At 42.8% G+C, this 26,446-nt stretch overlaps 1 protein-coding gene across 13 annotated transcripts in view; it reads right to left on the reverse strand.

The window, feature by feature from the left end:
* UNC5D (unc-5 netrin receptor D) overlaps positions 1-26,446 on the reverse strand; it is a 569,825-nt gene that overhangs the window by 39,216 nt on the left and 504,163 nt on the right. For all 13 annotated transcript variants that reach the window (XM_045460948.1, XM_045460993.1, XM_045460959.1 and 10 more), the window contains 4 exons: positions 18,606-18,774; positions 16,723-16,950; positions 7,167-7,316; positions 701-865 (listed from right to left, as the gene is read on the reverse strand). In XM_045460948.1, the coding sequence (XP_045316904.1) occupies positions 701-865; positions 7,167-7,316; positions 16,723-16,950; positions 18,606-18,774 (712 nt within the window). The remainder of the gene's footprint in view (positions 1-700; positions 866-7,166; positions 7,317-16,722; positions 16,951-18,605; positions 18,775-26,446) is intronic.

Here is a 26,446-nt window from a genome sequence, read left to right on the forward strand (position 1 = left end):
TCAGAGCCATGCCAGACATCAGGTGTCTTTGTGCAAAAACTCCCAAGTGAATGCACCCCTGACTCCCATTCTAACTCTGCCCTTCAATAGTGACACAACCTTGGACAATACCCTTTCCCTCTCTGCAGTTCCATTGCCTTACTTTGTAAAAAGAAACTTCTATCGACTCTGTCGTATGTTATAGCATCGATGAATCTAGATTTAATGGAAATGGGGCTCTGCAGAACCCTGAACCTGGAGGATGTGAGAAATTGTAAGGCAGTAGGGAACCAATCCCCTGAAGATGACTTCTGGAAGACTAGTGAGAACCAGCAGAAAAACCACCCAGTGGTGACCTTGTGCTTCTTCATGGTATGTATCTGCCATAACTACCATCAGCCAATGATGACTCTCCGGTCCAAGCCCGCAGTGGACGATTAGATTGTTTGTGGTTTTGTGTATAAAAAGCCGTGTACCAGTTCTTTCCCCAAAAGTGTCTCCACAGAGCCGAAGCTCTGACGCGTTGAGTTGTTTCGCCCATCGGGGAGCTCAGCTCACTCCTGAGCCTCAGAAAAAGTATTTGCCCTGGTCGGTAATGAGGATTAAGAGCGAGTGCATTTGGAAGCTCTTTTACAACCTGTGTAGCACGATTGAAACAGGCGCATTAATCTTACTGTCCTTTAGAAATGGAGTCAAGTGGTCGTGCAGACCGAGGACTCACCTCTAGGATTGATGTTTGCACTTGGAGGATCTGTTCATGGCCTTTGAGCTGCCGGATGCAGATTTTGCAGGACAGCTGGGTGGTGGTGGGTGTGTAGCGCTCCAGGGAGAAGGCACAGTGCAGGGGCTGTTGGTTACTGCACCACACGCGGGAGAACGGTACCTCCTGCGGGGAAAGGGGGGGAAGAAGAGGCGTGTGGCATGCAGAGCCCGGCCGAGATGGCTGGCGAATAGGAGAGACTTAAGAGCGATAATTATGAGGATGATGACAGTGATTGCAGCAGAGATAATTGCCTAAGCGACTTTGGTGGAATTGTTGTAGAAATAATGTTCCAGCATATGCCAAGAAGCACAAAAAGTAATTAATGTCAATTCCAATTGATAACATTTGAATTCCAAAACCACAGCGCAAGCACTCAGATTTCATTTGGTGACACACACAATGAGAATACTATCAAAAATTAATCCTCATGTTTTTCCACTAAAAAAAAAAAAAAAAAGAAAAGAAAAAAAAAGAAAACATTCTTTAGAAGACTCCAGTGGTCTGTCCTTCTCCCTAAGCCTGGAGTAGGATGATAGCTTTTCACTTTAATGAAAATTATACTAAAGAACAGACCGATCAGAACTTACCCCAACACCACAAACTCATACAACTGTATAAACAGGCCACAATACTGCTAATGTAACCAGCAAAAGAATTTCACCCAATGCCAATCACATACACACAGACACACATCCCAGAGAGAGACACAAACACACTGGGCTGCCCACAGCAGTCTTGTTTGCCAACTCCTCATTCACACAATTCAATTGCCAACAATTATGTGTATAGTGCCCACTAATGACCAGACGCTGTAGAAGATAAACAGTAAGAAACGAGGTTCATTCTCTACTGTCATGGGACCTACAGATAATTGAGTGTGGCAGAAGCAATTTTTACTAAATGAGGGGGAACATAATAAAGTCTACATACACCACCCTTTCCCCCCGACCCCTTACTTGCCAGTGCTAGCCAGTGCTGCTCAGGCACGTGGCTTTACAATAATGCGAAGCAGAGGTCAGTCGTTGATATTCTTTCATCTAAAAGATCTCTCCTTCCTACTCAAATCAAGCTGAGATTCTTGGCAATGAGCACAGGGGCCCAGCCTCTGATAACGTTCATCTCCATCTTTTTCTTTTTCTCATCTCATGAATGTGCTTTTTACCTGCTGCTATTAATATAATTTCTTCCAATATTGACACTGACGGGTGGCAAAAGATGTCTCAAGTTTGGACGTTTGATACTCTTTAGTGTGACTGGTGATGAAGCCATCACGGATTATAAGACCAGGGGCCATGATTAAAATTCAATTTGCTCACTTTGAGGAACTGGGAGTCACCTCGTTTTTTGTGAGCTCTGATGTGCACACTGGTTCCTAATTTTCTCTGCTGGAAGTCTCACGGATCTGGATTTGGGATGCTTCCTGGGGGAACCAGCAAGGAGGGGCCGGTTTTGATTTTTGCCCACTCCAAGAGCAGAGCGCTCGCTTGGGGCAGTCTGAGAGAAGAAAGTCACGCACTAACCCCTACCACACATCCCGGCAAGAAGCATAAGGGCTTTGTGGCTTTGTTTCCTTTGTTCTTCATCCTGAGCCAAGGGGGAGGCAGTGGGGTTTTGTCTCAAGAAGCAGAGACAAGGACTGAGAGAAGGTCCAGTTGGGGAGGCCCCCCGGCAATCTTTGGAGGAAGTCATCTTCCCAACAACATGCGAAAGTGACTTTTCACATGCACCAAATCCCACACCAGATAAAAGAAATAATGGTATGTGTTTACAAGTTCTACCATTTCTTCTTGTCCAACCCAACTCTTTTCGTGCTTCTCCTCCTAAGGCTTCTTCCATTTTGTAAACTGTGGGCAACCCTTACTTCGTATCTCAGCCTCCCACACTTCTGTGTCTGCTTCCTGAACTCTTCAAGGTCCTGTGTGCTCACAGATGCCCACTGCCACCTCTCTGTGGAGAACTCGCAAGAGCTACGTGTCTGGAATTTATCTCATTATTATCCATCACCGACATTATGCTCTTCGTCACTACAAATCATTTTATTTGGCCTTTACTATCTTCAAAACTGACTATCACCGTTCACTGTCGTTGTCCTTCTCCAATTTTCCTATCCCCATTAAGGATCCTCATCTCTCCTCATTAGAGCTAACTGTAGTGACCCACTCCCCAGTCTCCTGCCTTCAGTCTCTACCATACTGAGCTAATGAGGGGGTTAGGGCTTGACCGTAGAGGGAAACAGGAAGCAGCGGATTGGCGTTCTTCAGGAAATAGCATTGCAGTATCTTTTTTACCTCTAATCACGAGTGGGGGACACTAGCGTTACCAGATCGCCTGGGAACTCTGCTTTCATTACAAGAATCCTTTGCATGGGGACCCTGTATGGCCCCCTGATGCCCGCCATATTAAACATTCTCAAGGGCGTCCATTATCTACGGTCCCATTTCATTTTAATAGCCCTCAAATGGACTCTGCTTCAAACCCGTACACTTTTTATAGAGTTACTTTGCACCGTCCCCTTTCATGAAAGTAACTATAACACGGGGCTCTGTGGTTAATAGGTGCTTTTGCCTAATTAAGAACACTAAGAAGGTTTTTGGTTTTTTAAACTGAAATTTGAGTAGTTACAGCATAGTAAAAGTTGTTGGGCTTCAGGGCCAGACAGAGCCGAATTCAAGGTCCTGCTCTTAAACTGCCTCTCCCCCACCCCTGCATTTTCTGCAGTGGATTTGAACACTTGATAATGCTTACCTTCCTAAACAACAACAACGGCACTGACCATTTATTACTGAAAAGTGTCCTCTCTGGTATCATTTGCTACATTTCTTATATTTTCTCCAGTAAACATCACAAGAAAGGTAATAGAATAATGCCTACTTGTAGAGATCATCTTTCCTCGCAGAGAGACATGAGACTCAGCACACACACAAAATCCTCTCTTTTCTCTTTACGTTCCACTGCACAGTGAAAACATTTTAAAAACCTGATTTTAAGACTGTATCAAAAATAATATATATATATTGTTGGCTCGAGTAGCCACTGCCGGTAGTGCTCGACAGAACATTTCAAAGTAATGGAATTAGAAGTACTGAAATTAGTGTGTTTTCAGGGCAATCATCTTTGCTTTTATTTATTTATTTAAAAAAAAAAAACTATCAAGATGCTCACTGAGCTAAGAGGAATGCTGTCGCAAGTAATATGGGAGGACCAAGTGTAGCAAAGTTATGGGTGTTTAAAGAATTCCGGAAATGTTTTCATTTTGATTCCCATTATAATTAGGTTCCTAGCAGATGGAGAGAATGTAAATCACATCCTAGCAGGAGACAGACACTGGGTTGCCCAAGACACAAAGCATGCTGAAGAGACAGATGCTTTTATCCTAGGGAGGTGAAAGCCTGACTTTGTGTTTTGTAGGATTAAAAAAAATAATATTGTATACTGTTTATTGCAGCTTCTGTACCCTACAGTCAGCAAGAAATAGCGGAATGTGTGATTAAGTAGCACCTAGGTCCTGCTAACTGATTGAGAGCAGAGTTATTGACCTCCTAGACGAGGTCTGCTAAATCTGTGGAGGGGACGATAGCATATCTCTCACTGGGGTCAAGTCTTAAAAACCTGAGAAGAAGAGAAGGGATACTGGTATTTTTGCAGGGGGAAGACTAGAATCCTTCCTTTGGATCAAAGTCAATGGGTGCTGCTGTAACCAGCTCTCCTAAGAACTCATGTAGCCTTCCTGGAGCCCACCCATCACAGCTGGCCTCATGGGCAATAAGGGTTGTAGTACAGTATTTCATTAACTGTAATCCTCCAGAATCTAACCCAACAAGATTTCAAAGCTAGTTGGTCTACCTATACACAGGGTCTCCTCACACAGCTCTGGATCCAACCTCAGTTCACACTGTTCTAAAAACATTTCTCATGCAGTTGATTGACGTCCGATAGGGCAAATATTCTAGGCAGTGTGTATCTCCCAGGCCTGAACATTCTTGGTAAACTCTACCTTTCTGAGAAGAAGAAAGTAAGGTTTCTTGTGAGAGTAGGCATTGGGTACCAATTGGAATATGTCGCTTCTCAGATTTCTGGCTTGAAGTTAGAGAAAGGGGGAGAGGAAGCCCAGTGGTCTTCCGCGTGCTGAGTTGGAAGATGGCAGAAGATGACAGGGAGATTTACCAGGTGAAGGAGAGACCTATAAGTGATGTCAGGAAGAGTGAGATTTTCTGCCTCCGTAATAGCTCTTGGTTAGTTCCCACCCACTAAGCCCTAATGAAAAGCCATTCTCTATCATCCACGCCAAGTTTGTCAGTACACATCATGTTCTATATGAGGTTCAAGCAGGATGAACACACACCCTCCCCAAAGTGCTGACATCTGATGCCTGGAGCAAACACAGCATGGCCATTAAGACCAGCACAATATGTATTCACATAAGCAAGGGGATTTCAGTGATGATGGCAGGGGCAAGAAAACTGGAGGCTGAGGTGGTGAGGGGGGAGAAAAAAAAGGAATGGAGCAGAAAGCCATTTGTGGGTAAGTAAAATGGAGTGGAAATGAAAACTCAGTGGCAAACCTCCTGGTGCAGAGAAAATTAAATTATTTCTCAGCCTTCCAAGACTCTTGCAAATTATGGTCAATTACAGAAGGCAAATATTTATCCGAGTTCCCAACGTCCGGGCAATCCAACCCATCCTGGCAGTAAAGCGTGTTGGGTTTCCTTGTGAGCCAATGCCCTTTGGCTTTGGCTGGCCCTGTTGTATCCTCTGAGGTCCACAGGCTCTTAGCACCCCCATGCCTTTCCTGCCCTGGGCTCCCCGTGTCATCCCTGGTGTTGGAATTATTGTTTAAGTGCTCGTGCAAGATGATGGTTCTTTCATCTGATTTTTTATCTCTAAACATTAAACTTGATAGTTACTTTGGACTGAGCCACTTGCATTAGATCCAGTGGAATGCTGCCTTTAAGCCTACAAAGATTAGTACAGAGGAGTTTACAGGACTATCAGGATTTGTAACAGTGCCCTAAAGTTCAATTTGGACTGGAAACTTTGAATACTGCTTTCCCAGATACAGAAACACCTAGGTCTCAGAACATCATAAACAATACATTTATTCACAGAAAACCTATTTCCATAGGGAACGTGCCCAAAAAAAGTTGTTTGGAGCCACGAGAGATGCTCTAATTGCCCTGAATGTCCTGAAAGAGTACACAGAGGGGCAATCCCCCGGGTAATGAGAAGCCTGTAAGGTAAACAGGAAAATACAACCTTGTCCAATTTGAAAACAGTGAATTTTTGAAGGTGAGAGTGTTGGTGGTTGAACTCTTTTCTAACGCTCGTGGCTCAGCCAAGGTTTTTCTCTCCGTGATTGGCCTCGTTCCCATTCTGACAAGCTGGTTTACCTGGTGCAAGCTTCTTTCTTTCTTTCTTTCTTTCTTTCTTTCTTTCTTTCTTTCTTTCTTTTTCTTTCTTTTTTTTTCTTTCTTTTTTTCTTTTTCTTTCCTTTTTTATTTATTTATTTATTTATTTTTTTTTTATGAATGCTGCATGGATGGAAAGGTTAAAACCCTCCAGGGTTCTGCAGGCTATGTTGACGGACACAACAAAGATGTGTGAAAGCCTCCTGTGATTCCAGATCAAAATGAGCCCACCAGAAGCTTTTCCAAAGCTAAGGACATGTCCTGTCACCTGAAGCACAGATGACTTTGGCTTAAGAAACTCTTGTGGACCAGCCAGCTGCTACTGCTGATGGTACCCATCACTAGGAATTTCTAGAGAAATCGGTGGCAGGATCCCACATGGATAAGAGATCTTTCTATGCTAAGCAATTACTCAAATTCCCTAAAAGTCATCTGAGAAGACTCTAAGCCATTTTGCAACATTTAAAAATTCTCTGATATGGAGATATGTGAACAATAATATAGAAATATCTTTATAGTTTGTAAAGGGATTCTAAGTGGCATTCTTTCTTGGCCTCTCAGTTCATAATTTCTTCTTCTGACCTTGCCCAACATACATGACAGCAAGCACTTCATATATTCAGGACAAAATCTCTTGTTCCTACTTGGCCAGCCCGGGCTCCCTACATCTCAAAACTGTCACCCTTAAAAGCATCGACCTCCAGATCGTTCACTGCTGACCAGGATGAAAACAATGTCTCGTAACGAACTGGTTTTCATAAACCAACCTCCCTTAAGTGGGAGAAAATTTCCATTACGTGGCATCATGTACCTCCCCCCCACCGTTAGAAACCCGTGAACTTATGACAATATGATTAATTCCCTGTGTGTAGTCCAAACTGCTGCATTTCTGTGACAGTTTTGAGGTTAAACCCATACTTTTAAAGGAAGAGGTTAGTTAGGAGTACCCTCGCCAGGGTTTGTGACATGCTTGTGGGTTAAAGCAGAGCCATTTCTGTTAGCAGCCCATCTGGCCAGTACCTGGCATGCAGTGAAGGGTTTAATCCTCCAGAGGAACGGGGGGATGTCAAGGACAGAGATCTGAAGACTAAAGGTATTCCCTTTGAAATGCAGCAACTTTGGTTCTTCCAGAAGCTGTCCACCTTGATGCCTTTCATCTGAAACCACTTCCTATAGGGCAGGGAAGAGAAAAGAGGCACAACAGTGAAGTATCCAATTTCTGCCACATTTCTTTCCATAGGTAGGCATGCTCACTCCCAGGTGTCTCCCAGAAATAGACAGCATGAAAGACACACACTTCCTGTATACCCCTCTAGCCTTGCAAGGTCAGGACTAAGGATGAAAAGCTGCTAAAAAGGATCTGGGCAGGAAGAAATGGTTGCTTTCCATTATTTGCATTGCTTAGGCTTCTAAACATGCCATGCCTTTCTTTAAAACTCAAAGACCTCCCCTACCGCCAGCAAACAGTTATACTGTGGGGTTTCTAGGGCTGTGTGAATTTCATTTGCCAGGACCATAATCAAGGGATGGGTTCACATTTCACACCGACAGTAGGAGCAGTGCCCCCTCCGCCCTGTCATGTGTTGGTCACGAACACAGGCATCATGTAACGTTTATTCTTCAGTTCAGAACAAATGTTACAGGGTGTGTGTGTCATTTGTATTTATAATAATGTTAATAAAAGTTGGGCCAAAAGGCCAAGTTGTTTACCAAGTTCGGTTTAGGTCAGAAAAAAGAAACCCGGTTCCTGAAGATAAACACTCCTATTATCTTTTGCTGAGAAATCTTTATAATTACATTTAACACAAACGCAATTCACCTCCATTCCATTGAGCAAACCATTTAATTCATCCTGAATCTGTGGTGCTTAGAATCATACTAGAGAGATGACAAGCCAAATAAAATAACAGACATCAATTCTGTAAAAGGTTAAACTCCCAACTGGGGTGAGGCTGTTAGTGTTCCTGGAGATAAGAGAGATCTCCCTAAATCTATTTCTTAAAAACACCATTAATTGACTTATAATTCCCTTGCAGCGTTACCATAAATAAGAAAACTGAGATCCTTTAATTCTGTCCTATAATCTTCCCAGATTCTAAAAAGAGATTGTGAGAAGTCAGGCAAATAGGCTTATAAATACAATAAAACTTACATTTCAATTATCAGTGAGTAAAAGCAGCTACAGAGGTTATCTTGTCCGACTCTTGCCTATGTACAGAATAACAGTAATAAAAACCTTTCTTACTAAGATGCAGCTGTCCAGCTTTTATCCATCACATATCTGCAACTCTTAATTGGTTGCTAGTATCTTTTTCTCAGGACTAAACGATTCAATTGCAAGGTCATTGTCTCCAGTTCTTCATTTTAGTGAGAGGGGTGTTTCTTGGGGGCTCTTAAGCCAGCGCTGAACTGTCCGTGATGTTGGCAGTGTTCCGTGTGTGTGCTGCTCAATGTGGTGGCCACTGGCCACGTGGCTATTAAGCACTTGAAATACGGCTACCGCGAGTAGAGACCTGAATTTGTCCTTTACATCAAGTTAAATTTAAGTATCCACATGTGGTTAGTTGTTACTGTGCTGAACAGCGCAGTGCTGGGTAATTCCTAACATTGTGGGTCTAGGAGTTGGGCGGGACAACATGGTGGCCGGCATCTGTTGGGGGTCATAAAAAGTGGATGGAACATGGTAGGGTGGGGAGGAGAGGGAATCCATTCCCAATGCTGACTTGAAGCCTTTTACAGATGCTGGTCACCGGTTCCTTATTGAGATTTAGTGAGTGTCCACTGGAGAGCTATGCTTGATGGGGGCTCTAAGTTTATAGAAATAAAACTGTGTCTGCCACCAGGCAGCTCACAGTCTAGTGACAGAATAGCAGCCATTGGATTATGATATAGTATCTGACTCTTACAAATACAGGGATGCCTTGGAGGTTAAGGGAAGGCAGAGGGTATAGCCTTGTCAAATGGGAGGAGAGGCCAGGAAAGGAACTGGGAAATCAACAGAAGAAATGATATTCAAGCTGAGCCTGGAAGTAAATACAGAGCAAGCTATAGAAAAAGGAAGGGGGTGTGCACTCCGGGCAGTGAGCAGGATAGCCCCAAAAGGACGGAGATGAGACAGAGATGGGATAGATTAGGGTAGACAGCGAGTGGCTGAAGATGATGCAAATGTAGGGCAGTGACCAAATCATGAATTCTCGCTTGCTGTGCTAAGGGCTTTGTAGTTTATTGTAGATCATTGATATTCAGGTTTTAAGGAGCATAAGAATCTTCTGAGACTACATACACTGTGAGGAGTATGAATCTTATAAACTGAACGTGGAGGCACACGATTCCAATCAATTTTCCATGTGATCTTGGGCAAGTTACTTATTTTCTTTAGGCTTCTACTCCTTAGCTGGGCTTATTCATGGCCAAGCAAAATAATCAGCATGTGACCGTATGTTAACCTCTTTTCTGCAAATTCTAGCGTGAGGTTAGAAACAATCACGAATAAGAAGTGTGCTTATTAAAACCACATTAAAGCCACAGAGTAACACCAGTGTGGACTCCTCAAAGTATATTTGACTAGGATCTCTAATACCCCTTTCCTTTAAAAATCTAACTTGCCTGCATGTACAGAGAAGTAAACTGAGGTCAGAAGATGAAGGGCCTTGTGCAAGGTCACATGTTCCTTAGTGGAGAGCTAGGCTGTTTTCACATTTGGAAACTACACGGCCTCATCACAGTAGAAGAGGACTTCGGTTTTAAATCACCATGTACCTTATGTACAGATGAAAATATGGAGCCCACTCCCAGTCCCAAAGACAGCCATCTTCCTAAAGCTATAGGGTTAGTGACAGAGCTAAGACTAAAACAGGGCAACCTGACTATGGTCCAGTATTTCTTCTACATTTCCCTGCCTTTTTCTACGCTATGCTCAAAAAAATTTTTTTTTTAGAGTCACGTGAAGGTCAGACTATTATGAACTGTATCCCATAAATAATTTTTCTAATGTTTATTTATTTTTGAGAGAGTTTGTTTATTTTTGAGGGGGAGACAGAGAGAGAGCATGAGCAGGGAAGGGACAGAGAGAGGGAGACACAGAATCGGAAGCAGGCTCCAGGCTCTGAGCTGTCAACACACAGCCTAACATGGGGCTCGAACTCACCACTGGTGAGATCATGACCTGAGCTGAAGTCAGCCGCTTAACCGACTGAGCCACCCAGGGGCCCCCATAGATAATTTTTCAATGGTGCAAGATATATATAAAGATAACATAAGTTCATCTGTATTTGCATTACTGTTACATATACTGTCTAAGCATTTCTTGAAATGCAGAATGGAGAACATTAGAAATTTAATAGATGTCTACTTATAATTATCACAGAGGAAAATGGTACCTTTTAAAAATGTCTGCTTTAGGGCCCCTAATTTATTTATTTATTTATTTATTTATTTTTTAATTTTTTTTTCAACATTTATTTATTTTTTTGGGGACAGAGAGAGACAGAGCATGAACGGGGGAGGGGCAGAGAGAGAGGGAGACACAGAATCGGAGACACAGAGAGAGAGGGAGACACAGCCCAGAGCCTGACGCGGGGCTCGAACTCACAGACCGCGAGATCGTGACCTGGCTGAAGTCGGACGCTTCACCGACTGCGCCACCCAGGCGCCCCAGGGCCCCTAATTTAAATACAACCATGATTTATTTTTGTTGTTTTTAGCTTGCTTTCCTCTCCACCCATTGAACCAACTACCTACAACTAATGGGGTCTCACGATTTTGCAGAGAATAAAAAGCAATTTGTTTCTTCTGTAACAAAACAAGCAGTTATTAAGACGAAGAAGCCCAATAATGAACTAATCATCATATTTATCTATTTTTCAAGGCACAACTGGCTTCAGAGTTAAAGAAATAAACTCCTGAGTAAACGTTTTAAAACACTCCCCAAATATAATAAATTGTACTTAGCACAGAGTTCCCAGTTTTGCCCACAACCTATTGCAGTCCCCTTGGGGCCAGGCCTTGACCTCTGTATTTTTAAAGATGATTCTGATGCCCAGATAAGTTTGAGAATCAGTGATACAAACAGTTCTGCTGAGCGGGTTGTGAGTCATTCATTCAGTGGATATATTACCCTGAGTGTGAGGCGTGATCCTCATTTGATTTTTTTCTCTCTGCTTCCTATATGGCAAGGACCTTATGGTAAATCTCTGGTTCTATTGTTAAATTGATATCTGCATTAATTAAACTCGAAAATAGGTTCTGGCCAGTTTCTTGTCTATAAAGTGTACCCAAAGGCGAGGGTTGGTGCTGGTTCTAGTCTGTCTGCCTCCTCATTTCACACTGGGGGCTGTTAGTTATCCAGTTCCCGGAGTTGTGGCCAGGAGAAACCTGGGCTTTGTGCCTCAGTGAGCTCTTTATGTTGATTTAATGAGACAGGCAGCAATATTCAGGTGTGCTTCAGGGATACTAAAACAGGCAGGCTGAATTTACATATTTATGAGACAAAACTGTTTGAACTTAAGCATGTGCACACAAACACACACACACACACACACACACAGAAATTGTGTCGCTGTGGTGTTTTCCTTTAAATGCTTTACATGAACAATATTTCCCAAGGTTGCATTATTGATAAACACAAGAACTACATCTGGAGGAAATCCTTTGAAATTAGATTCTAAATCCACATTAATGCCAAGTAAGTAATGAGTACCGAGAGGTACTGAATAGGAGAGCTGGGAGCAGTGGAGAAGAAAACGAGTCGTTTTTCCTTTTTTCTGTCTAAGATGGGGCAAGTGCTTAATTCCTTGCTTTCCCTGTGTCAAGGTTTGTTTGAGCTGTGTGTGCATACGTGTGTGGTGAGGGAGAGGGAAAGAGATAAAACACGATAACAAAAACCTAGGTCGTAAAATGTCGCTGCTTCGTAAATATGCCATCATTCCTCAACCCTTGGTTTGAAAGGGGGCGATGTCAAACACACACACATAAAATGGCAGCTCTAATCATCGCAGAAACATTGGGGCAGGAAGGACAGAAGTCATTGCTTGTTCTCTTACTTTCCTCTCACCTTAGGGCAGATTTTTATTAAAACAAAACAAAACACAACAGAAACATATCTGAGCCGATTTAATTTCCTAGAGATAGCTGTAAATGTATTTATCAAAACAGATCTTCAAAAACCTGAAACTAAATTATGCCTTACTGAGTTGTATGAGGTATTTTGTTTTTCACATTCAGAGAAACTGGTACTATTGTTCAGATGATATAGCCCAGGAGCAAAGGAGAAGCCAGCATAGCAGGCCTGCAGGAGGTATAGGGGACAAAGGCATGTCCGGAAAGGGACAACATGTCTGAGTACTAAAATCTTCTGAAGGAATACTGTTTAGCGGGACCATAACGCTGCCAGACCCTTGCTTGGTTCTAAGAGGACAGAAGACTTGGGTCTGGAAACTGTCTTCCTTCCAAGGGTTCCAGTGAGGGGGGAAATTTTCAGTATTTTATTGGACGTAACTTCCCAGTGAGCTATGAATGAAAGATGTCCCCGTGATCTTCAACCAGGCTTCTTTCTTGGTGAGGAGGACAGTCCTAGTTGGGCCCATAGGTGTTCTTTCTTTGAGATACGAAAGATGCACTGAAATAAATATAGCAACGATCACGACCAAGCTTGTATCTATTTCCAAATCACAACAAAACATTTTTATCACAGTGATAACGGAGGCTAATTCCAGAATAGGCAATTGCGACAGAATTGCTTCTGGAAAAATGACACTACTTTTGATTAAGAAGTCAGGGTTCCATCAGAGTTACAGACCATGAATCATCACTGTATCTAGTATATTCAGCTCACACCACATAAGTTGGGGGAACTAATATCAATGTGTGAAGTCTGCTAGAGGTTCAAAAAGTAAACTGTTGCTAAGGCTTTCCTAAAATGGAATGGTTTTAATGGGTTAGTAACTAGAGAATTTTCTCCTCCAGTTAAATGCCACAGATGATGCCATGAAAAATGTGACACAGATGATCCGGGATATTAAGGTGCTTTAAATGAACCTGTGTAGAAGGTCCTGGACATGTTTACCTGGTGAGGGAAGAATCCAGAAAGCCAGATGCTTTCAGAAACAGAAAACCCAGACACTAAGGCTGCAGAGTAAATGACTGTGTTCCAAAAAGCTACAAGTTACGTTTTAATCTTTCTGTGGGCCAGAAGAGTTATTCAACCAAGGCTGACACTCTCTCACAACCCCAGGGGGAAGCATGGCCTTTGCTGCTCATGACAGCTGTCACATACATCCTGTCAATAACAAGTACAACCAAAGCCAACTTTAAAATCAGCTTTATTTGACATAATAGGAAAGAGAATCACTGGAGGTAAATAGATGATGACAAATGGGGTCAAAAGAATTTCTACTGGAAAACATCTCTCTAAAGCAAAATTAACGTGCTTTAAAAAGTATCCCTAAGTGATGACATAAAGATATTTGGATTCAATTTAGACGCAGAACGCCATTTTCCCCAGCACTGATGAAGAAGTTGTATATTACCCATAGGAAAGGATAGTGGTTTGAAAAGCTGTGTTTAGGGCCTCATTTTCGTGACTTCCACTGAAGTTCACAGTCATCTGTGAACAGTTGAGCTGTTGTAGAATCTGGTAGCAGTCACCAGGAATGAAAATAGACGATCTGAAAGTCACTTAGTTTTTTTCTTTAGGCAAATGTCTAACTCACTGGTATATAATATACATGAGCATTATTCAAAGCGAGACCAAACTGGTTATGAGGGCTGACTTCCAAGGCCGATGTGATGAATGGGTCCTCACGGGCACACTGGTTGGCAGTGGGTTACCCCTATGAGCCTGGGGGCTGGAAATGCTCCAAGGCACCCCATGTTCCCTTTAGTTTACTCAGCCTTCAAAATCCAGCTGAATTACTAAACATCAAACTTGGGTCATGATGCGTTTTACAACTATTCAGTGGTAGCAAGGGTCTCAGTTCATTCTTTGTTTTGTTTTGTGTTTTGATGGAGAGGGTGTGAGCAGGGGAGGGGCAGAAAGAGGGAGAATCTCAAGCAGGCTCCACTCCCAGCTCCGACATGGGGCTCAATCTCACGAACCATGAGATCATGAACTGAGGTGAAATCAAGAGTCGGATGCTTAACTGACTGAGCCATCCAGGTGCCCCACATTCTTTTTTTTCTTTTTAATTGTTAATGTTTCTTTATGTATTTATTTTGAGCAAGAGAGAGAGAGAGAGAGAGAGAGAGAGAGAGAGAGAAAGAGAAAGGGAGGAGCAGAGAGAGAAGGAAAGAGAGAATCCTGAGCAGGTTCCAAGCTATCAGCACAGACCCCAGTGCGAAGCTCGAACTCATGAACTGGGAGATCATGACCTGAGCTGAAACCAAGTGTCGGATACTTAACCGACGGAGCCACCCAGGAGCCCCTCACTCTTTGTTTTTGATTGCCAAACATCTGTTAAGTATTTTATTTTCGAAAAATGTTCTTATTAGGGGTGGCAAGAGAAGATGAAGATTATCAAATAGCTATCATACGATGAGATTTAACTACTTACACTGAAGTTCTTTCCCCTACAAAATGGCACCCCTCTGACAAAAGGCCCTTTTATGCAGCCATATATTAAGTGTGCCTTTTTAAAACAAATTTTTTTAATGTTTATTTTTGAGAGAGAGAGCGAACAAGCGAGAGCACACAAGCAGGGGAGGGGCAGAGAGAAAGGGAGACACAGAATCAGAAGCAAGCTCCAGGCTCTGAGCTGTCAGCACAGAGCCTGATGTAGGGCTTGAACTCACAAAATGCAAGATCATGACCTGGGCTGAAGTCAGATGCTAACTGACTAAGCCACCCAGGAGCCCCTAAGTGTGCCTTTCAAAAATGCCCTGTGCTACTTAAGAGATAGTCAGGGAAGGTTCAGGAACACAGGTGGCACTGTGTCACCTTTACTGGCTTATGCTCAGGATTCAGGTCGTTGTAGCTCTTCTATTGGTAAACATGAGTTTTCCAGTTCAGTGTCTTAAAAGCTAGTTACTGAGGAAATGCTCTGCATAATGGACTTAATGATCCAGGACTGGAATAGCAGGGATCTGGGATGAGGTGTGTCAGGAGAGCTAGGCTATTTATATATGGGCAAAGCTTACATAGTCACTCCTGCATTATCCTTGCTATTAATAACCTCGCACTCTTCGCGAGTAGCTAATTTAAAATGAATTTTACGTGATTGAAAGTACCCAAAATGGAAAGGAACCTTGAACTATCTCTGCCCTAGTAGCCCTAGTTATTAATAGATTGTGTATCCAGGATATAATATGACTGCCTGCTGATAGGTATGATTTATAATTGTTGTTCCCTAACTACAACTTTTAGGTAGTTCAAGCGATTTTCTCACTGCCTTCTGCACATCAAGTAACTCTTACTGTTCCTGGGGCTCATGCCATTCTACTTTCTTGACATGGTGGCCCTTTCTCTTTTGCTACTAAGTCACACCCATTCATGAAGGTTGACTAAGGGCTCTCAGAGACTGTTCTCCAATATCTCTATTGCAATGGGGTCTCTGTTTTCTTTTCTGTTCTTTTTTAAACATATTTATTTATTTATTTATTTATTTATTTATTTATTTTTCAACTTTTTTTTATTTTTGGGACAGAGAGAGACAGAGCATGAACGGGGGAGGGGCAGAGAGAGAGGGAGACACAGAATCGGAAGCAGGCTCCAGGCTCTGAGCCATCAGCCCAGAGCCCGACGCGGGGCTCGAACTCCCGGACCGCGAGATCGTGACCTGGCTGAAGTCGGACGCTTAACCGACTGCGCCACCCAGGCGCCCCTTTATTTATTTATTTTTGAGATGGAAAGATAGTGGGAGCACGAGTCGGGGAGGGGCAGAGGGAGAAGGAGACACAGGATCAGAAGCAGACTCCAGGTCCTGAGCTGTCAGCACAGAACCCAATGCAGGGCACACATTCACATACCATGAGATCATGACCTGAGCCCAAGTCAGACGCTTAACTGACTGAGCCACCCACGTACCCTGGAGTCTCTGTTTTCTGAATTCTGATTACTCCTGTAGTCAGTTTATCATTCAGCACATGAGGTTCTCTATATGTGTTTATTTAACCCTTGTCTCTTCTTGAGTGCCAGCTACCTCATGTCCTTGGAACTCAGCATTGTTAGACGTATAGTAACACAACTCTTGCTTCAAGATGGGTATCCCCACCAAGCCAGTGAGGTGGCTTCATTTTGCAGACCCTCAGCAACAGAATTCTCTATTGATACCGATCTTTGGGAGACCTCAGGCTTTCATGACACCAAAAGAAGAATTCTAGGGGCACCTGGGTGACTCAGTCGTTTGAGTGTCTGACTTCTGCTCGAGTCATGATCTCTCAGTTCCTGAGTTCGAGCCCCACGTTGGGCTCTGTGCTGACAGCTCAGAGCCTGGAGCCTGCTTCAGATTCTGTGTCTCTCTCTCTCTCTCTGCCCCTTCCCTGCTCATGCTCTGTCTCTTTCTCTCTGTCTCTCAAAAATGAATAGACATTAAAAAAAAAAAAAATTAAAAAAAAAAAAAAGAATTCTAGAGAAAAGGCTGACCTGAAATGCCCAAGGGGTATTGTCCACACAGTAGACTCTCAAGTTGTAATCCAAAGAGTTACAGGACATGCAGCCAAAAACCGCCACCTTGAGTTGCTTCACGGCACAGTCTGTGATTGGTTCTCCGGTGAGGGCGTAGGTCCCAAAGCTGTCCAGCAGCACATGACATGCAAAGGGATCCAAAAGGCAGTAACAGGATGTGGATTCATCCTCCACTGACATCACTTCCTGTTGGGAAAAGGTGTTTTAAATTCTCTCAGCTTGGAAAGAATATGTGATTTAACAATGACTTTGCATGGACATACATGATTTTTTTAAGAATATTTTTACTGTCCTGTTTTTCTTGATGTTGAATGTTCTTTTTCTATCAAAATACATTGTAACTGCTCATGTAGGGAATTTGCGTGAGTTATATTAAGTTAATTGAAATTCTATAGGTTACAACAAACTTCATTTCCAAAGTTCTCCTTTTCTCAGTGATTTGTTCAGTGCCCAATTTATGAAAATCTGTAACAGTTGAAAGCAAACTTTGTTTTGGAAAAGGTCTATTTCTGAAGATCTCTTCCAATATCATGAAAGTAATACTTCTTTTCTCTCAAATATTTTATCCTCTTTCTACCGGATTCATTCGTGAGGGACCATTAAATAAACGGTTTCGATAAGATGGGCTAGAATACTTCCCCGTCCTTGATAAGAACTTTGGTGTGTGTGACTGGTTGGGGAGAGCATAAATATAACACCATCTGGATGAAAAGCTTGTGAGGAAGTGCTCAACAGAAAAACTGAAATGGTAAAAATCAAGGCAAAGCAAAACATAATGGAAAAAAGAGCAAAATCTGGCCCCTTTATGAAGCCCATGGAATAAACAGCCCATGGGCTATCATGCCCGGGAAATGTGCCCCTGGTTGTAGCAGGACCGAATAAATAGCAGAATGCATTTTCAGCAAAGAGTACAGGCCAGTTCAGAGATAGCTGGGCAGGGTAAATGTAATCCATTTGCAGCAACTGGGAATTTTCTTCTCCTAAAGAAACAAGATTTTCCTTTTATTCCTTTTGCTGGGAGCACCTCCTGGGAGGTAAGATCCCAAGGCTAGCGGGAGCAGGTCACTGTGTTCCAGCAAGATAATTCACCTGCTTTCATGCAAACTGACTTCAGACAGACAGAAAAGGAATCCCTATCAAATAAATCAGAGGTTTCACATAAAAATAGCAATTCCACTGCAATCTCTGTTGTGTCTGTCTCTTGTTGTTACCTTCCTCACATGCTTTCTCATTTTCTTGCCCCTCTCTTCTGTTCTCTCCTTGTGCTGTATCTCTTTCAAATGTACTCATATCCACAGGGAGACAGACGCTCAATAATTTTCGGTGCATTCATTAATGCATCAAAATACAGTTAGCCAACTACTGTGTTGCTGAACATTTCAACATGTTATAATCCCTATGATGGTAAAGTCAGACAGAAGTTTCTTTTATGAACACCACCTGTGTGCCCTGAGCCTCCTCTCTGTCTCCACAGAGATGACAGGGAAAGTCAATTCAGACAGGGACATGGTCTGGGAGGAAGGACAGGAGTAACGGTTTTATGGACCAAGGATGGGCACATAAAGGTAACATGCCTGTGTGAGTAAATACATACGAGTGATGTATTCTAAAACCAAACAGAAAAGCCCCAGATCCTCCCTTCCTCCTCTTTTCCATTATCATGGAAAAACACTAGCCAGTACCTTGAGGATGTTGTAAAACACACACCATCAACCCTTTGAAAAAACAAGAAAATGCTTACAGATTTCACAGCAGACTCGTGTTAAGAGAACATAAGGTTAAATCTATCCCATAGGTGAAAACCAAATCCCATTTTTTATAAAGGAAGAATAGGGTCTCACCTCCCACTTGCCCTGCTGCGTCCTCTTCTTTAAATGGATGTTCCAGTGCTCAGAACTGACGTCCGCACAGTGTGGTATGGTCAATGCAAAGGGTGTGGTGACGGTCATGTCTGGGGGGCCACAGGTGACTTCAGGACTCAGGAGCACCTCAGATCCATCCGACTGGAGGCTTGATGGTTGGGAAAGGATACAAGAAGCATGTAAAGAAGGGGGTACGTTTCAATGAGAAGTTAGTTACAGACTGGGGTTTTCTTCAGGTTGAGCAAAACTGTTTCCCAGGATTCTCTCCTGGACGGCACCTTACATGCACATGGCTGGTCTGGGCAACAGCCATTTATTCTGAACCACTCAAGCACATGGACCGAGTTTAGCTTAGGTTTCAAATCTAGGTTGTGATGAAATGAGAAGTGCTTCTTCAGAAATACAGGCAGAATAGAATACAGTGAACACCTGGTTGGTATGCCACACGCCAGCTGCTGAATTCTTATTCTTGTTGACGTTGTCAACGACCGAAGCTGAGAGCTTTATAGGAACGACTGATCCCTTTCTCCCAACAACACAATCTACAAATATTTTTAATGCTAGTAAGTGATAAAACAACTTATTAGGGAACAAAGCAATGCGTCAAATATGCCCAGATTGAGTGTGTCACTTCTGCTTTCGAAAACCTTTGTTTTCTGCCAATGCATAAACACACAGGTTATATAGTGATCATGCAGGAGACAGTTATAGATGTGCGCTAACCAAATACATAAATGTATATCTTTCAATTCTTTCCTATTTTAGTTCTAAAGTCAAAGTCATTCCATCTAAACCTAGTGTTCAGATTTTTCTGGACTGTGAATTATTGACAGTGGGAATAGTCATGAAACAAGTAAAAAGAAAGGGAAATTTAACTAACGGGAAATGATATCACCTCATTGAATGTTTCTTTCATTTTCCTGTCTTTTGGTTTTAATCTCTGCCCCCAAATGATACGAAGAACCCCAAAGTCTGCTCATTCTTCCCCCAACTGCTTATGTGTTTTTGAACAAGCTGACTTTTTTTTTCCCCCTGGGAAGAGGGCTATATTTTTCACTTGTAAGAATACAGTGTCACAGAATATAGACAACAAAGCAATTTAAGACTTTCAGGTGGACAATGCTACATGAGAGCTAGGATGGTGTTATTTATTACTGAAGTTTTCTCTTACCCAACTTAGGAAGGGCATTTAAATATGTCATCCCTCATCAAAAAAGCAACCCCTTGAGCAAGATAGAAGATGGAATTTCGCACTAAAAGATACCCCCTTTTCCAAGATCTTGTATAAACACACAGTTTTTTTAGGAGTATATCTAACATGTTATTAATTTCTGAATTGATTTAGTTGACACTGCTTGTTCTCTCTCAAGATAGGAACGGCCATCCTATAGCTTACGATTCCTAATGTGCTCTGCAAAAGAAGTCCAGGTGAATAAGTGGGCGGGAGCATCTTCTATCTAAAACAGACCTGAATGTGAATACACTATCCCCTTCCTTCTCCAGGAAGCCCTGAAGACAGACTTAAAACATTCAGTCTTCCACCTAGGCAACCGTAGTCCAAAGTGGACAGTTCCTCCCGTACAACCAGGGCTACAGGTGCACTGAAAATATGTCTGCATTCACCTTTAAGCAGAGCAGGCAAGCAAGGCGGGCAGGGTTGGAAAGTAGTGTATTAGCAAGAACAAACGCTCTCTGAACAGCCTAGAACGATATACTTGAGGTTCGGGGAGGGGGGACGGAATGTAAAATTCCAGCGCGAGCTACAAGCCGCCAGAAGCAGCAGCCTGCATGTGGATGCCTGCCAGCGGCCATTAGAGAAGGTTAAGCGCTTTCCGTGTAATTGCTGTTTGCATTCATCACAGGCAGGAAAGGCAGGGATGCTTATGAGTGACCGATGACAAGCTCTCCTAAAAGAACGATTTAATTGCTTTCAGAGAATCATCCCCCTTGTTGAACATATTGTTCAAACATATGGGAATTTGGGGAATTATTTAATGCCAAATGAACTGAAATCAGCTAATTAGATGAACTCTCACACTCGTGAATAGCAAGGCTCCTCTCCGTAACAACTTAAACAGCATTAGGAATCAGAGGCAGAGCACGGCGAGTCTTCGGCAGAGCAGGGAACAGGAGCTTTGCATTAAACAGGCACTGGGCATTTCCACAAGTGCAAAGGAAGTAAATCAAGATTTATATCTAATCCTCCTACCGTGAAAACAGTGTCTGTGGGTGTAGGTCTCTGGGGGAGGAGCAAAACTTAAATCTCACCGTTTTTCTTCCCCAAGATTAATAATCATTTATCCCTTTCTGCCATCTTCTACCTATGGCAATCAGGGAGATTTACCAATATTAATTAAAGCTCTTCACACACCTGTGGAGGCAGGTGTTCACAGCATAAAGTCACAGAGAAGTCTTCAAAGTAGTGGAGCTGCAAAATACACCCGAAATTTCTGACTCCACGTGGGCTCCTACCCTCTGTGACCAGATGCACTTCCCTTCCCTGTAACCACTAGCAGATTTCTGGTCCAATTGCTGGCTCCTGTGACATCCCAAGTAAAGATGGGGGGGGGGGGAATGGAGTCCAAGTGTAGTCATGGATACAGACTTAGGACATTTGAGGACAGAAGTCTGGGGAGAGAAGCCTTTAACTGGGTCTGAGCAAAATAAAGATTCATAAGGACAGTATGGATGGCATTTCAGTTTTCCCATAGTACCTATGACAAGGAAGTGTCCATGCTCTTGCTAAGCAAAAAAAAAAAAAAAAAACAACACAGGTTTCTAAAATTGCTGTGAGCTAATGATAATTGTGAATAACAGCAGTGACTTTAAAGCCATCATATGAATCACCGTGGTGCATCACACACTCTAGTGTACACGGGAAAGTCTGGTTCTGTTCGACTTTTGCTACTTGTCTTTTTCCTTGTGTTTGACCCACCCATCCATCCATCCGCCCACCCACGCATCCATCCATCCAGCCTACCATATGCCATGCATATTTATGAACACTTACAGATATAAAAAGATCAATAATTTAAGAGCTAGTACTGTGTAGCCAGGTGGCTTGTTGGGCAAGTGTATGGAAACAAGGCTGTTGAATTCAAATTTCTGCCTACACAGTGCAGCTGAGGGTTCTGGGGAAAACTCTGCCAGCTTTGCAGAGATGATGCCCCCAACCACAAATACTCATGGCGGGAAAGGGTGCTTCCAATGGCCACAAGAGCATTTTGCCCAGTAAGCTGGTAAGACAGAAAGACTCACATTGCGACTTTTTTTTCAGTTCCAGAAAGGGAAACCATGAGAATAGTTGTTGCAGAGAACATTAGAAAAGTGAATAAAAGAACATGCTAAGGTCCCACTTGTGTCCTCCCTGTGCTCTTCACAGCATTGTGCTGGAGACCACATCCCTCGTGGCAGAAGAGAAAGCCAGGTCTTTCTGAGCCTCACTTCCCTTACGTGCAAAATAACATGGACTCTAAGATTGTTGAGAGTTAAAAAAATAATAATAATAAAACTAAAAATCACCTAATATGTGCTCAGTGGGTGGAGATTTTCTGCTTCTCCAACCCTGAATGCCCACCTTTCCTCCCTCCTTAAGAGTCTTATTTTCACAGGCACTGTGCTTTTGAAGATGGCTAAGTAAGTCGATAAATTGTCATTATAACGAGATACGCTTTAACAAAAATTTCGCGGCCTTAGAGATGTGCGCTATTTAAGGGAATTTAAGGCACATTGGCAATGCATCCACCCTTACCTCCCACAGTCAGTCCTCAACTCGGCAACCAGCAGGATCTCACTGAAAATGCCACCGTGTTCCCACCTCCAGGAATCACAGCTGTTCTGCTGTTCTGGAGTGCTGGGTGCTGTCTGGAAATTTTCCTCCAGCCACATGACCAGCTCCCTCATGCCCTTCAGGTCTTTGTTCAAATGATGCCTTCTAGCGAGGCATTCCCTGACCTTTCCCAACACCAAAGCTGGTCTTCACTTGTCTCCACAACACTTACTGTCCTCTAGTGCAATATACCGTTTGCATATTTATTTATTTTTGTCTCCTGCAAACAAGAATGTAAGCTCTATGAGGCCAGGGATTTTTTTTTCCCTTTCATCATTGTCTATAATGCCACTTGTAAGCACTCAGAAATATTTCTTGAGAAGAATGGAGGAGCCAGCTTGAAGTGGTTCCTACTGGCCCCAAATTGGAACATTTTGAGTATTAAAGTAAATAATGGTAGTAGAGGATTGTAACCCATTGAATAATGTAACTCATGAGATCTATGGATATGAATGAATGAGGGAAAACTGTCCTATGCAACAGAAAGCCAGCTAATAAATGTTGGAAGTCATTTGGTAACCAACCACATTAATACTTGATTCAGTCAAGAATTATGAATGGATGTTAATCTACTCGGTGAACACTTGGAAAGTAATAAAGAACTCTTCATAGGGTTTGAAAGTATCTTCTCACTTAGTACTTACCTAGTAAGTACGTACTTAGTACTGAGTACTTATTAGTACTTACTAATCACAAAGGGTAAAATACTACTTTACGGCGCAAAACCTTGATGGACAGCACCTACCCAAAGTTATCAAAGTCAACATTGGCAGCAAAGGGATGGACGGACAGAGAATATCACTCCCGATATGACACAGTGAAAAGAACTTAGCATCCGTCTGTAACATTCCTGCCAATAACACATAATCAGAGTCTAGCCACAGGAAACTATGAATCAGACAAGCCCCAATTGAGGGACATTGTGCAAAAGAACTGATCTGCACTCTTAAATTAAAACTGTCCATGTCATAAAATAGAGACAGACTTAGGAACTGCTCCACATTACAGGAGACTAAAAGGCACATGACGGTAGATATAAAGGACGTTATTCAGATAACAGGCGAAATCTGAGTAAGGTTGGTGGGATAGATCATAGAATTGTCTCACTGTTAACTTCCTGATTTTGAAAATTGTGCTGTGGTTATGCAAGATAATTCCTTTCTCGGATATATACAATCAAGTATCCAGGGATCAAAGGACATCTTGTTCATAACGGTTACAAGAATACATATGTATACTTGTGTGTTTGTAGATATGTATTTTGTGCGTATATGCACACAAGTACACATATGGAGAGAAGAGAGCAGAATACAGCCAACTGGTAAGATGTCAACACTGGTGAATATGGGTATGGGATGGCTGGAAGTGGTATTACTCTTGCAACCTTTCTTTAAGTTTGAAGTTGTGTCAAAAATAGGTTTTTTTTTTTGAATGAATGAATGAATGAATGAATGGAGATAGGGGCCCAGGGAAAATTTTTCTAGACTTCTTATAATGAAATCAGCAGGGTCACTGACTTCTGCATAAACGTGTGCTGGAGGGTGAGGGGTGCTGCTGCTGGCAGTGCAAAGCTGGTCCAAGCTTGGCCACGCTGGCCACACCAGCCAGCCACATAGTGACTGTCATTCGGCAGCGCCCACCTGCACACCACTGGCCACGAAGGTCGCGCAGAACAAGGGCGGCTCCGAGGTGGCAGCTGCTAACCACTGCAGGTCTGGAGGTGGATCTGTGCACATTTTGCTTTTGCTCTCAATGTTACTCGACCCGATTCTGGGCTGGGAATGCGTCACTCTCTTCAAGGGAAACAACCAGCTCCAGATTTCAAGATGAGATTTTCATTGTTGTTGTTGTCTGCCATGCTGTGCTTGGTAATTATGGTTCCCACCTTTCCTCCTTATGGTCTATATTATAGATTAATGTAGGTTTGATCACCTTTACCCAGAGTATCACTCAGGAATGCAGGCAGGAGAGTAATGATAGTTTTACTATGCCAGACCCTGGGTCGATACATAATTAAATCATATTTTAATGGAATAGACATAAAGGGCAGATAGATGGAAGCTGTACTTAGTCTTAAAATTAGAGCTCAGAAAACAACGTAGCTCCTGCTTCCTAAGTTTCCTACCCAAGAAGGTACACACTGTTAACTATTATTCTCTTTCTCTCTTTTCATTAAAATCCTCCTATATTGACCTGAATGTTAACATTGCTGTGGATGAAAATCACAGGGTTTGGGTTTCTTATTTCTGTTGTTTTGAATTAGACATCTGTCTCATTCTCCAGCTCTGACCAGACCTTTCAGATGAGCCCCAGGAAAATGACATCATAGAACCTCCTACAGAATGGGCCCCGGAAAGCCAGCGTGGCTCATCACTCAACCCCAGCCAGGTCACCTGAGGATTTTTGCTCCATAACTGCCATTTAAGAAAATACTTTTGGAAAGGGAGAATAGGGGGTGAGGAGCAGAACAGGGGAAAAAGAGAGAAGTTAAGCAAAATATTCTCTTTATCACAGTAGATTCCTTGAAGGTGTTTAAATGGTCCTGAAACTATAAAGTGGTCCATAAATCTTTGGGAAGCTATTTAAAATTATACTTGTGGACACCAGCAATTAAGAGTTCAATTCCATATTTCTGGGACAGGGCCCAGGAACCAATGCTTTTTCCTTTCTTCCTCACACGCAAGGTAGCCCTGGCATGAACGTTTGAGAAAAGTTGTGTAGATCTTGAGAAAATAGCCAGAGCTACACCTCACACGGTGGGGGCTTGGCAGCTGTCAAATATAGAGAGGGAAGGTTTCTGAAATGCAAGTTGGAGGCTTGTCAAGGTTAAATACTCAATCTTAAGGCCTTGGATGATGCTATGGTGTTGGAAAAGACAACCACACGGGGACTGTCCTACCTCTCCTGTCTCTAAACAGCCTGTGGATTGATAAGCAAGGATGTCGGGTTGGGAGGGTTGATTAGCAGTGACTGAAAATAATGCTATCGGGGTGCCTGGGTGGCTCAGTCGGTTGAGCGTCCGACTTCAGCTCAGGTCATGATCTCACAGCTCATGGGTTCAAGCCCTACGTCGGGCTCTGTGCTGACAGCTCAGAGCCTGCTTCTGCTTCTGTGTGTCTTTCTCTCTGCCCCTAACCCACTCGCATTCTCTGTCTCTCTCAAAAATAAACATTAAAATAAATAAATAAATTAAAATAATGCTATAGCTCATCAAGTCATTATATTCCATTAGTTGGGGTGGGGAAAGGAGCAGTCAGAACAGTGGATTACAACAAGCGACAAGCACAATTCGCTGAGGATAGAAGCATAAGGCTCAACCAGGTAAGGGTTTAAAGATCTGGGTCACCCACACGGCATTATTTGAAATAGGATCACAGGAGGGGAGATGGCATGAGGGGGGATGGGGTAGGAGGGGAATTACAATTGGCACCAGAGTGCGTATCTGAGTTTGCTGCGATGTGAGCAAAACCACACTGAGAGATTAAAGTGTTTGCATATGTTAAACGGCTCTAGTTTACCCACACGTGCATAGGTGTTTACCAATTAATATACTAAAGGAATCACAAATCACCTGTAAACCACCAGTTCCTTGATACAATTTAAGCCTCATCTTTCATGCAGTGTCGGGCTTGTGTTCAGCTTGTTTACCAGGAGAAGTGGAATGACAGCTCATTGAGACACTTTACAGTGACAGGCAACAGGGGTGTGTGGGTCTATGCAGCACACGGCTAGGATAGTTTTCTACCTACTTTTCTGTTCATTTACACTTATTATTAAAAAAAAACATTTTTAATGTTTATTGAGAGAGACAGAGCATGAGTGGGGGAGGGGCAGAGAGAGAAGGAGGCACAGAATCCAAAGCAGGCTCCAGGCTCTGAGCTGTCAGCACAGAGCCCGACGCGGGGCTCGAACTCACAAACCACGAGATCATGACCTGAGGCGAAGTCAGACACTTAACCAACTGAGCCACCCAGGTGCCCCCAGTTCATTT

This window comes from Leopardus geoffroyi, chromosome B1 (assembly GCF_018350155.1).
Source record: "Leopardus geoffroyi isolate Oge1 chromosome B1, O.geoffroyi_Oge1_pat1.0, whole genome shotgun sequence".
NCBI lineage: Eukaryota > Metazoa > Chordata > Mammalia > Carnivora > Felidae > Leopardus > Leopardus geoffroyi.